General features: G+C 42.2%; 1 protein-coding gene across 4 annotated transcripts; it reads right to left on the reverse strand.

The window, feature by feature from the left end:
• Positions 1 to 100: 100 nt before the first annotated feature.
• Positions 101 to 10,663, reverse strand: LOC106600034 (alpha/beta hydrolase domain-containing protein 17A). Of its 4 annotated transcripts, none has more exons than XM_014191370.2 (6): positions 10,514 to 10,663; positions 9,614 to 9,691; positions 9,096 to 9,502; positions 8,508 to 8,702; positions 3,870 to 4,049; positions 101 to 3,648 (listed from the first exon to the last, which is right to left on the reverse strand). In XM_014191370.2, exons 3-6 carry the CDS (start codon positions 9,497 to 9,499, stop codon positions 3,423 to 3,425), a joined length of 1,005 nt encoding a protein of 334 aa, XP_014046845.1. In that variant the 5' UTR covers positions 9,500 to 9,502; positions 9,614 to 9,691; positions 10,514 to 10,663; the 3' UTR covers positions 101 to 3,422. The 4 variants fall into 4 exon arrangements, with proteins under 4 accessions (XP_014046845.1, XP_014046844.1, XP_014046847.1 ...); XM_014191369.2 differs by having other exon boundaries at positions 9,096 to 9,505; positions 10,448 to 10,658; XM_014191372.2 differs by having other exon boundaries at positions 9,096 to 9,505; positions 10,514 to 10,652.
• Positions 10,664 to 12,931: the final 2,268 nt, after the last annotated feature.

Here is a 12,931-nt window from a genome sequence, read left to right on the forward strand (position 1 = left end):
TACTTGTTAATGAACAATGCACTGTAATTACGACATTCATTCACAAATTATGTGATTTGTTTTTACAACCTAGAGTCATCAAATGATCAACGCAGGTTCATATTTTTGTACATAATTGTTCTTTATTGTTTTTTTCCCCCCATTGTCAATAAAAAGGTCAAGGTTCAGTCCCATTAATTAATGTCATTACATAGTTTCAATTTCAAAAAAAGAAAAGATAAAATTACAAATCATAACATAGAATAGGTGAAGTACAACATCCATGTATAAACCACTTCCACATGTTCTAACCCCACCCAGCGTTTTTCCTATCCAAACTCTAGCACAAAACTCAAATCAATACTTTAGTTTCAGTAATAAAAAAAACAATCAATACCCCAGTTTAAAAAGCACTATATCGTGCAATGCCTTGAGTTCTACTTTGTCCTCTGGCATCACACACACAAAGTTATATTCCCCACCCAAACATTTGCCCAGCAAAACACAAATAATGGACATGCATACAGTTGTCAAGGTATCGCTACCTCACTTTCATTATCATAGGGTCAAGAGAGACTATTCTCTATTCAGTCTCAAGTCTCAATGAACCACCATATTCATTATTCCCCCTTATATTCAGACACCTTCTTAGCAAGAACCACCTAGGGTACAATAATGAAAACCGGAACAGATCTAGTCTCATCCTAGAACCCTGGCAAGTCTAGAACCCTGGTGAGTCTAGAACCCTGGCAAAGGAGGCTGAGGAACTTCCACCACCTTAGGTTGGGTGACACACAGCATACAGTGAAAATGGAATAGATCCTTGTTCAAAATGATCATGGAAAAGCAGCCCACCTACAAAGTGCCACTTTCACCCAGGATGACTGCAGTGTTAAGTAGTGTTGTTCAGCATACACTAGCCTTTGTCCCTTCAATAGAGAGGTACTATTTTAGACAGTAACTGCAGTTTTCTATGACTAGATCATTCCTAGAGTCCTTGCTTCAGGTCTTTCTGGTGGGAGGATCAGTTAGTCAACAATACTAAAATAGACACAAATGTACATATTATATTTAACTACACTTTGGATGCTTTGTACAATAGTCCTGAACTTAAGACCTGCTTATCATGCTTGCTTGTGCCGTGTGGTTGTTTGTGGACTGATGTGGTGGAACCTGCACCACACTAACAGTGAGCAGCTCGTTTACGGCTTGGATCAGACGTGAATAATTCTGTCACCATAGAAGAGCTCCTATACACCACAGATATCATACCATCAGTTCATGAAACTGGCATTCATGTTGGCTCCATCTATGTTATGGAACCTAGTTATGATTCGACGTTTCAAACAGAGTTTAAGTAATGGCTCGACTCAATCCGTAGTGCTGGAGACCTGCGTTACAGCCTGATAGAAACGTCCAAGTAATGTTCCTGCGCTTGCGGAGACCGCATTCACAGTAAAAGTGGCATATGTCGGCTCCAATCGGAAATGACCTTCACATTTCAACCGCGCTACAGCGCTGAACCTCAGTGATAAGGATTGAATCAAGCCCTAACTCTGTGTCTATCTGTGGCTCTGCTATACACTATAAAATGTTATTACTTTGAGAGAAAATGCATGAGCAAAGATTGAGGATAAATGTGAATTAAGGAATGTGTAATCCTTTCAGATCTCAGAAAGTCAGTAAAAGTGTTATATTTATAAGACTCTAACACAATTTCTTTACCATCAGGAATAGAAAAGGTCTGTCGTCCTGTGTTTGATACAGATAAGTAGCAGCAAACCAAACAACCATTTCGTACATGTACGATGTAAAATGTAAGACGCATGAAAAAACATGTTACTTTGACAGAAAATGACAGTTTAGATGGCTTCGCGGACATCATCCACTGCAATTGATCATCAGTCCTGCTCTCTCCATCCTCAAAACAGTAAACTGAACCATCTTCTCAAGAGCTACAGAGAAGACCGTTTCTAAATTGAAAACTAAAAGAGATTTTCCAAAGGCCTCTCAAACCTGTTTTGTTGTATAGGCTTGATTGATCTTCATTCACATTTGCAATCTATCAAGACAGACACAGAGGTCTCCTTACAAAAACAAACTTGTTTTTTTTTATGGTATTTTCTAGCCTGACTCCAGATGTGTTTGTGACTACAAATCTATATTCATCTAAGGCTTCAGAGACATCAAAGTCTCCACAACCCGTAGACTTCAGACACATTGGATAATATGGATGGGCAACAGTCAAACAAATAGTAAAATTAATACTGCAGTAGATCTTCATTCCTTGCCCTCACTCAGTTATCATAACCTTAGTTTAAGAAGTTAAAACACAGACTCACAGGAGAGAAGACTTTCTCTCCTGCGAGTCTGTTTTAACTTCTTAGCAAACGGACAGGGGCAAGTGGACAGAAAATAACTGGAATTTGAGAAAATATTCTTTCTCAAATGACTCTCAAAAGGCCAGTTCTCCCCCTCTCTGGATTGGTGAAGGCAATCCAGAGAGGGAGATGTCTCTTTTAAGAGTGACGGGGAGAAATACAAACAAAAGCAGACAGACAGCTGTCCACTGTAGACACAGGGAGGAGTAATGACAACTCAGGTCCATACAGATAGCATTTTCAACTGAGTTGTACATACATACATGTAACTGCCAAAAGAAAGGAAACACTTTAGTAAATGAGGGATGCAAAGTATTTTGAAAGCAGGTGCTTCCACACAGGCGTGGTTCCTGAGTTAATTAAGCAATTTAACATCCCATCATGCTTAGAGTCGTATAAAAATGCCCAGTTGCCCATTATTTTGGCTTCCATAGCTAGAAGAGATCTCAGTGACTTTGAAAGAGGGGTCTCAAAGAAGCATAGGTTTCTTTTTTATTTAACTAGGCAAGTCAGTTAAGAACAAATCCTTATTTACAATGACAGCCTACCAAAAGATAAAAGGGCTCCTGCGGGGACGGGGGCTGGGATAAAAAAAAATACAAATATTGGACAAACCACATTTAAAAAGGGGTTGTGGTTGTGTGTTCCAGACACTTGTAGAATCTTTGCCAAGGCGCATTGAAGCTGTTCTGGCGGCTCGTGGTGGCCCAACGCCCTATTAAGACACTTTGTTGGTGTTTCCTTTATTTCGTCAGTTACCTGTATGTACACAGAGAAGACAGTTTGTAGGTGCACACACATATTCAGCCTCAGGAAGCCTCAAGGAACACGTACCCAAAGTCGGACAGTCGTGTCCATATCAAAGAGGTCATTCATTTCCATGAGTCAACACACATACCCTAAACGCACACACAGATTTACAGCATACTGGATGCTCCTCTTCAGGTACTGTAGGTTGATGACTTTGTACAGCTCCTGACAGACACAGACACACACACACACACACACACACACACACACACACACACACACACACACACACACACACCCTCTCCTCCTCTCTCAGGCGTGTGCTGCAGCCAGGTCTTGGTTGATGAAGCGCCGTAGTCTCTCCAGGTATTGGCTGTAGAGCTCTATGTCGTTGTGTCCCGCCCCCTCCACCCAGAGAGGCTCCACGGCCTTGGGACAGCGCTCAAACAGAGCCAGGCCGTGGGAGAAGTCGATCACCTCGTCCTCCGTCCCGTGAATGATCAGCACCGGGGATGGGATCTTAGACACTTTCTCTATGCTGCAATACATCGGTTATAATCAGTTAGTAAGCAGTCTACGAGACCTTGTCCTTGTTTCTGCGATTACATTTGTGTATGATCATTTTGTGATGTGTTTTTTGGGTGAGGAGTCCAAATATTTATTTAATCCAAAAGATGTGGGCCTTTATGACAATTTCTTTTGTCCTGGATCTAAATTAAGCATTCTAATGTTTTTTTTTTGTGTGCATGTGTGTCTTACTTGGGGAAGGCATCAAAGCAGTAGGTCTTCTTGGTGTCAGGGAAGGCCACTCTCATGCCAGAGGTGAGAGGGGAGTGGAGCACCACAGCAGCACACTCAAACCTGGACGCCAGGTCCACCGTGGGTACCGTGCCAATACTCTGCCCATACAGGATGATGTTCTCTGGGCTGATGCCATACCTGACACACATACGCACAGAGAACTGAGTAAACAAATACAGAGAGGACCAAAATAGGCCTACTTGCTTTTCCAACAAGCTCTCACAGTCGCACATCGGAATTAGACGTTCATCCATGTTTCTTATATGTCAGGGTTAAGGTTAGGCATTAACTCCAAATGGTTAAGATAAGGGTTAAGGTTTAGGGTAGGTTTTAACAAGATTCTATCGCTGGAATCGAACTTGCAACATTTGGAATCAAATGCAGATTCTTACGCCCATCCAGCATCCCCTTCCTCAATGCTCAAGCAAAACCAACTTGAAGGCAACAGTGCCCCTAGTGGCCAGCTTCCAAGTCATCGCTCAACATCCTCAGACATGGATGGATGTCGAATACTGACCTGTATCACGGGTGACCTGGTTGTGGTATTCACAGTGTTTGCTAGGGCTGTCCCCGACAAAAAAATGATATCGGTTGCCCGATAGTCATCTGTTATTTTGACCAATCAATTGTTCAAAAAAAAAAAGTAAAGTATATTTTTTCCATATAGAGACAGATCCTATGTGTTTTAATCTAATCAACTATATGCTTGTCTGATGCTTTAAGTGCTCTGTTTAATAAAATAATTAAGTCATACAGATGAATGAATAGAGGGAGTCCAACCACAATTGATTTGATTGTGGTGGGCTCAGAAATTCAGATGGCAAACTCGGAAAGGGGGAATGTATGGTTGCTCAGGAGGTAACGGGGAAGTCAGATGTGCACCAAACAAGTGCTGTTAGATTACAATATCATTTTTCGACCGTTTAGAACAATGAAAACATGAAATAGATTTAAAGCGTAACCAGAAAGTCTGTTGTAAGGTACATTTTTTTGGGGGAAAGCCTTTATTACAGCAAAGACTAAAAACAGACACATGCATTCGTGAATGCAATCGCCGGCATGGAACGATATATTTATTGTTTACACTAATTATATAAAGATGGCTTTGTCATTTTATTTGAAACCTAAGAAAAATGCTTGATTGCATTTCAAATCATGAATGACTCGTATGCTGTGTGATGTCATGAACGAAAGAATGAATGATCGATACAGTAGCCTATAAAAGTATTGAAATATAGGCCTAAGTAAGTTACGGCATTAAGCCTAAACAGGATGCGCTCTTAGGCCGACAACTTGATGGTGGTTATACAAGGCTGCTCTAATAAGCCCACGAATAGTAATGACATTACTTAATATTATAATGATGATCCTACTGGTAATAATAACAATAAGGTGATCAAGAAAATATCATTATTATAAATGATTGTTTTTCTGGCAATTTGGAACAGTGTAAACAACGCAAAAAAAATAAGTAATGCCAGAGAGGCTGTTCTGATGAAAAAAAGTGCAAAGCCTTTATTACAGCATAGCAAAGATTAAAAAGAACCAAATTTGTGAAATAGTTTATCCAACACTGTGGTTGCGTGAGGCTCGGTGCTCACGGGATCAGTAGGCTATTAAAACAAACACTCAAACAGGCAACAGAAGCAGGATGTCTTACTTCTGTAGATATGGATGATTTATAAAGCCAGGCACATTTAACAGTTAGGCTGTTGATTACAGACCTAATTAAGTTGGGGTTTCCTCTCGCTTCACTGTTCTTAGACAATTAAGTCAAGGGCTATTTTCCTCATCTCCTAACTCTGCTGCTGCTTCCGCCGCATCGTTCTCAACACCAATATGCTGGGTAACTTTGCTATTATGCGCATAGCAACAAGGTCTAGGAAAAGGCGACAATTTAACAGCGCACTGATGTGTTTCAGAACAGCGGACAGCGACCGCTACCCGACGTGGAAGAAAGGGGCATTTGTAATAAAATTATATAATTTTTTTGTGTTGCACCATTGTTCTTACGTAATATAACCATATACAATTTCAGTAGCATGTCTTAGAGTGATGGACTGTGCCATCCCCATGGCCTCCACAATGGATTAGTTAACTCAGGCAGACGCGAATTAGACATGAAAAAAATATATATATTTTTGCTACTGCTCGACGAAAGAAATCTCAAATCTCAGACCAACAGCCTATCGACCAAACAATCGACCAGTTGACGAAATGGGGTCAGCCCTAGTGTGTGCAGCCTCAGCCCAGCACTATATAAGGAAGTTTCACACAATTTTGAGCTACAGTTTCATTCAGAGTTTGATTATTTGTTACATCACATTTTTTGCCTCCCATTTGGTCCGGTTCATTTCACATTGCCAAATATCAAACAAAAAAATCCTAAACAAAACCATATGTCCATGCAAGTCATTTGTTTATTTGACAAAAAACGCTCACGTTAAATCCATCTACTGTGCCTTCGGAAATTATTCAGACTACTTGACTTTTTCCACATTGTTAGGTTACAGCCTTATTCTAAAATTGATTACATCGTTCATTTTTTTCTCATCAATCTACACAATGACAAAGCAAAAAACAGGTTTCAGAAAAAAACTGATATATCAATATTACTCAGTACTTTGTTGAAGCACCTTTGGCAGTGATTACAGTCTCAAGTCTTAGGTATGACGCTACAAGCTTGGCACAACTGTATTTGGGGAGTTTCTCCCATTCTTCTCCGCATAGCCTCTCAAGCTCTGTCAGGTTAGATGGGGAGTGTTGCTGCACAGCTATTTTCAGGTCTCTTTGAGATGTTTGTTTGGGTTCATCCGGACTCTGGCTGGGCCAGTCAAGGACATTCAGAGACTTGTCCCGAAGCCACTCCTGCGTTGTCTTGACTGTACTTAGGGTCGTTGTCCTGTGGGAAGGTGAACCTTCACCCCAGTCTGAGGTCCTGAGCCCTCTGTAGCAGGTTCGTCAAGGATCTATCTCTGTACTTTGCTTCGTTCATTTTTCCGTTGATCCTGACTAGTCTCCCAGTCTCTGCCACTGAAAGATGTCCCCACAGCATGATGCTGCCACCACCATGCTTCACCGTAGGGATGATGCCAGGTTTCCTCCAGACGTGACGCTTGGCATTCAGGCCAAAGAGTTCAATCTTGGTTTCATCAGACCAGAGAATCTTCTTTCTCATGGTCTGAGAGACTTTAGGTGACGTTTGGCAAACTCCAAGCGGGCTGCCTTTTACTGAGGAGTGGTTTCCGTCTGGTCACTCTACCATAAAGGCCCGATTGGTGGAGTGCTGCAGAGATGGTTCTCCCATCTCCACAGAGGAACTCTAGAGCTCTGTCAGAGTGACCATTGGGTTCTTGGTCACCTCCCTGACCAAGGCCCTTCTCCCCCAATTGCTCAGTTTGGCCGGGCAACCAGCTCAATTAAGAGTCTTGGTGGTTCTAAACTTCTTCCATTTATGAATGATGGAGGCCACTGTGTTCTTGGGGACCTTCAATGCTGCAGACATTTTTTGGTACCATTCCTCAGATCTGTCTCGACACAATCCTGTCTCTGAGCTCTATGGACAACTCCTTCGACCTCATGGCTTGGTTTTTGCTCTGACATGCACTGTCAACTGTGGGACCTTATATAGACAGGTGTGTTCCTTTCCAAAACATTTCCAATCAATTGAATATACCACAGGTGGACTCCAATCAAGTTGTAGAAACATCTCAAGGATGATCAATGGAAACAGGATGCACCTGAGCTCAATTTCGATTCTCATAGCAAAGGGTCTGAATACTTATGTAAATAAGGTATTTTTGTTGTTAATATATTTGCTAAAAACTTGTTTTTGCTTCATCATTATGAGGTATTGTGTGTAGATTGCTTAGGATTATTATTATTTTTAACATCCATTTTAGAATAAGGCTGTAACGTACCAAAATGTGGAAAAAGTCAAGGGCTCTGAATACTTTCCGAAGGCACTGTATGTTTATCTTGAACCATCACTTGTGAGAACCAATCTTCATATTACTTATGCTTTGGTCTTCCAACAACATGCGGGATGAAACAGCGCAAAAGCCCCCCTAACTGCGGCATGAACGGGCTATATTCAACAGCCTATCCGCGGTATAGTCCCCGTCTCCCCTAATCTACATATACTCACAGAATGTTTGAGAGATATCAAGTTATAATGCTGTGGGCTGCATTTCATCAAAACGCTCACAGTGAAACAACCAATAACACTGTGCGACTCTGGTTCCTTTCCTTTGTTTGGTCCGGACTGCGTTCTCACCTGCAGCGAACCGCATCATGGTACGAATTTAAACGGACCAAGACCACCCTTTCTGAGCAAACCAGTGTGTTGCTTAGTGCACTCCGGAGTGCGGGTAGTGTGTTCACACCAGTCCAAACGAACAAAATTAAGGGGGAAAACGCAACAGGGTTTGGGGAAAAAAAACGCTCCAAACAAATTCGGTGTGAAAGCCCCCTAATTCAGCTGATCAAAGGTCTTGATGATTAGTTGACAAGCGGGTGTGGCTGTGTGTGTGTGTGTGTGTGTGTGTGTGTGTGTGTGTGTGTGTGTGTGTGTGTGTGTGTGTAACAGCTGTTTACCGAGAGCGTAGGGCGTGCCAGGCAGCGTCTATGTCAGCGTAGAGGTTCTTCTCTGAGGGTTTGCCGGTGCTGACACCATAGCCAGAGTAGTCGTAGGAGAAGATGTTACAGTTGATACGGGTGCCCAGGCCAATGTAGAAGCTACTCATCTGACCCAAGTCTACTGCATTACCATGGGAGAATAGCAATGTGAACCTAGGAGAGAAGGAGGTGGGGGGGTGAGAAGGTGATGAGGGAGGGAGGGAGGGAGGGAGGGAGGGAGGGAGGGAGGGAGGGAGGGAGGGAGGGAGGGAGGGAGGGAGGGAGGGAGGGAGGGAGGGAGGGAGGGAGGGAAAAAAAGGTACAATTTAAGAGAACGTAAAATAGAAGGATGATGTACTGTACAATAGAACCATAGAACACTATCATACTTAATGCATTTCTATAAAACAGAACAACCTGCAGATGTCTATTTTTAGGGATAGACACTATGCACAGAGAGAAACAAACACCATCTCTTTGAAAACAAACAAGAGAAATGTCACAGCCCACCAATTGATTAACACTGTTCTAACTTCTTCCTCCCCTCCACTCCACTCACTCACTCACCTGGCATTGGGGGCACAGCGGATGTACATGCAGCCCACCCTGTTCCCCCGGCTAGACCTTGTCAGGAACACGTCCGTCATGTCCAGCTCTCTCTGGGTGTACTGGAACTCTGCCCTCTCTGTCAGGTGGAGCTTCCACCTGCCTTCTCCTCCTCCTCCTCCTCCCCCTCCTCCTCCTCTGTCTCCCCCACTGCCACCGAGCCGGGAGCGCAGGCCCGGAGCCCCCAGAGAGGGGGGTGCACCCCCAGGTGTGGTCCCGGCTGCTGCCGCAGCTGTAGCCTCTGGGTCTGGCAGCATTGCGTAGGTAGGCTCTGGAGGGAGGAAGGCCAGCTTGGCTGCGATGCGGCTGGGGCAAGGAGGGCAGCAGAACAGGCAGCATAGCTCTCTAATGGATAGGCCGTTCATCTTCTACTGGGGGGAAAGGGGAAAGTGTGTGTGTGGGGGGTAAACAGCTTGCCTAGCCGTATATATGACACACTGATGGATGGAGCATCTGATGGTGAAGAGAAAATATTCTACCTGTATTAAAGTTCCTCAGGGACTTGGAATGAGATGGGACAAAGGTGCCAACACCACCTGATCAGGTCACTCAGCAGGCTGGATCAGTGGGCAAAAAGAGTGCCATGAACACACAGTACAGACCTGCTCAGTTAGCTAGCTTACCACCACATTATTCTGTAAGGTGGGACAATCAAAGTGAGGTTTGAACCAGTGACCCTGTGGATACATGCTATACGGTCCTGACCTCAGTCTTGGCTGACGTTGGATGCCAGCCTTGCATACATAGAAAGCCGTAGCTACTATTTAGTTCACAATTCAATACAATTTCAGAATTCACAAGCTAACGTTAACTAACTATAGTAACGTTAGCTCATTTACAATGTCCTAAAAATGCACATATTGTGTATATTCACGTTAACTAGCAAGCTACAGCAAGCAGGAAAGGCAATATAATATCTAGGTAACTTTAACTTCGATATCATACTGCATATTATGGTGAAGTACTCAGTAAAACACTGATGTTCAACAATGAGGATAGTTAAAGCTAGTTAACATTAACTGACTAGCGAATTAGCTTGATAAACTAGCTATATTGATTGTGATGCGCCCTAGCTAACCCTGCTAGATAGCTACCGGTACATAAAGTTAACGTTATGTGTCGAAAAATATAGCTTGGGAAACGAGACGATATTTAGCCAGCTAAATCTGTGGCTAATGTTAATGCAATAACGTTAGCTAGCTATCGGTAAATAACTTGCTAGGTGGTGTAGCGAATGCTAGTTGGTTAAACTAGCTAGCTATGTCAAAACATCAATTAGCTAGCTAACGTTAGCTAGCTTAAGGTTAATTTACCTCTTCACGATGGGTTTGCGGACAAGATAAAATATTCCTGTCTATCAAAAAAGAGCTGCACAATACCTCGAAAATTCTTCTTGAGCCCTGACATGGGTAATGTACTCTGTATAATTTGATATGTGTCTGTCATTTGTAGATTGGCTAGATAAATATCATGACAACTACTTATATTTTTCCACAACCCTGTCCGACTAGACCCGGAAGTGACGGAGGGATAGGGCGTAGCCCATTGCGTTCATTTAGCGCTTACAATGTTACATTTGACAAACTTGTCGTTTTCACTGATTACATTGTGATACTATATATTTGCACTGGAAAAGAGCAGACCGTGTTTTACTATCCCTGTGGGACTTTTGGGGTTAGTAAAACAAGGAACATTTTCCCTAATGGGGTCTTTTCCTAAATCCCCATGAGGAGATGGCTATTTTAAGATCAGGGTTAGAGTTAGGGTTAGAATTAGGGTTAGTGTAAGGGTAAGGGGTTATAGTTAGGTTTAGGGTTAGGAATTAGGTGTGAGGGAAAGAGAGAGCGGGAGGGTAAGAACCTTAGGTTTGGTCAGTGTGTTTCCTCTGGAACCTTAATTAGAGAGGGACAGGTCAAAAAGTACAAAACTGCCCCTTTTTGCTAAGAAGGGTTCAGCATTTGTCAAAATTTACTTTTGTAGCAGGTTTAGAAGAACACACACACAGCAGGTTAGGATAATTAGGTTAAGGTTAGGGAAAGGGTTACGTTTAGGGTTAGCTAAAGTGCACAAAAAGATATCTGCTTTTGACTTCAAATTTAAAAGCTGTTTCGCATCTAGATATGAACCTTAGACAAGTGCGTGGATCAGAGCATTTTACCCGAAGTGTGTGGTGTCATTGCTTTGCTGTGTCTGTTGGAGAACTAAACACAGCCCCCCAAATAACCCAATTGTGTTTTTTCCATATCCAATCTTTTGTTCTGACTATCAACACTCAGTTTTATGTGACCCACTATCAGATCAAATCAAATCAAATGTATTTATATAGCCCTTCTTACATCAGCTGATATCTCAAAGTGCTGTACAGAAACCCAGCCTAAAACCCCAAACAACAAGCAATGCAGATGTAGAAGCACGGTGGCTAGGAAAAACTCCCTATCAGATGTGTACATTCACACTGATGTAGACTCTGAAGTAGCGTTTAAGATGCTGATTTCCTGTCACTGTTCCTTTACATTTTGGGGTGATTGTCATGCTAATGAAAGGTCATGTGTAACAAACAAAAAACACTTCAGAACAAAACAAATCAGATTTCAGTGTCCATACTGCATGAAGTTACATATGGAACATCAGAATTGTATCAGGATTGAGATCCGTATGGATGTGGTATCCAGCACCAGTCAAAAGTTTGGACACACCTACTCATTCAAGGGTTTTACTTAATTTTTTACTATTTTCTACATTGTAGAATAATAGTGAAGACATCAAAACTATTGAAAAAAACACATAGAATCATGTAGAAAGCAAAAAAGTGTTAAAATAAAATATATTTATATTTTAGATTATTCAATGTAGCCACCCTTTGCCTTGATGACAGCTTTGCACACTCTTGGCATTCTCTCAACCAGCTTCATGCGTTAGTCACCTGGAATTAATTTAAATTAATAGGTGTGCCTTGATAAAAGTTCATTTGTGGAATTTATTAATACGTTTGAGCCCATCAGTTGTGTTGTGACAAGGTAGGGGTAGTATATAGGTGATAGCCCTATTTGGTTCATATCATGGCAAGAACAGCTCAAATAAGCACAGAGAAACTTTAGTCCATCATTACTTTAAGACATGAAAGTTAGTCAATACGAAACATTTAAATAATTTTTTACATTTCTTCAAGTGCAGTCGCAAAAACCATCAAGCGCTATGATGAAACTGGCTCTCATGAGGACCGCCACATGAAAGGAAGACCCAGAGTTACCTCTGCTGCAGAGAATAAATTCATTAGAGTTACCAGCCTCAGAAATTGCAGCCCAAATGAATGCTTCACAGAGTTCAAGTAACAGACACATCTCAACATTAACTGTGCAGAGGAATCGTGAATCAGGCCTTCATGGTCAAATTATTGCAAAGAAACCACTACTAAAGGACACCAATAAGAAGAAAAGACTTGCTTGGGCCAAGAAACACAAGCAATGGACATTAGACCAGTGGAAATCTGTATTTTGGTTTGATGAGTCAAAATTTGAGATTTTTGGTTCCAACCGGTGTTTCTTTTTGAGACGCAGTGTAGGTGAACAGATGTGTATGTGTGGTTCCCACTGTGAAGCATGGAGGAGGTGTGATGGTGTGGGGGTGTTTTGCTAGTGACACTGTCTGTGATTTATTTAGAGTTCATGGCACACTTAACCAGCATGGCTACCACAGAATTCTGCAGCGATTCGCCATCCCATTTAGTTTGCACTTAGTGGAACTATCAATTGGTTTTCAACAGGACAATGACCCAACACACCTCCAGGCTGTGTAAG

This window comes from Salmo salar, chromosome ssa03, assembly GCF_905237065.1.
Source record: "Salmo salar chromosome ssa03, Ssal_v3.1, whole genome shotgun sequence".
Classification (NCBI taxonomy): domain Eukaryota; kingdom Metazoa; phylum Chordata; class Actinopteri; order Salmoniformes; family Salmonidae; genus Salmo; species Salmo salar.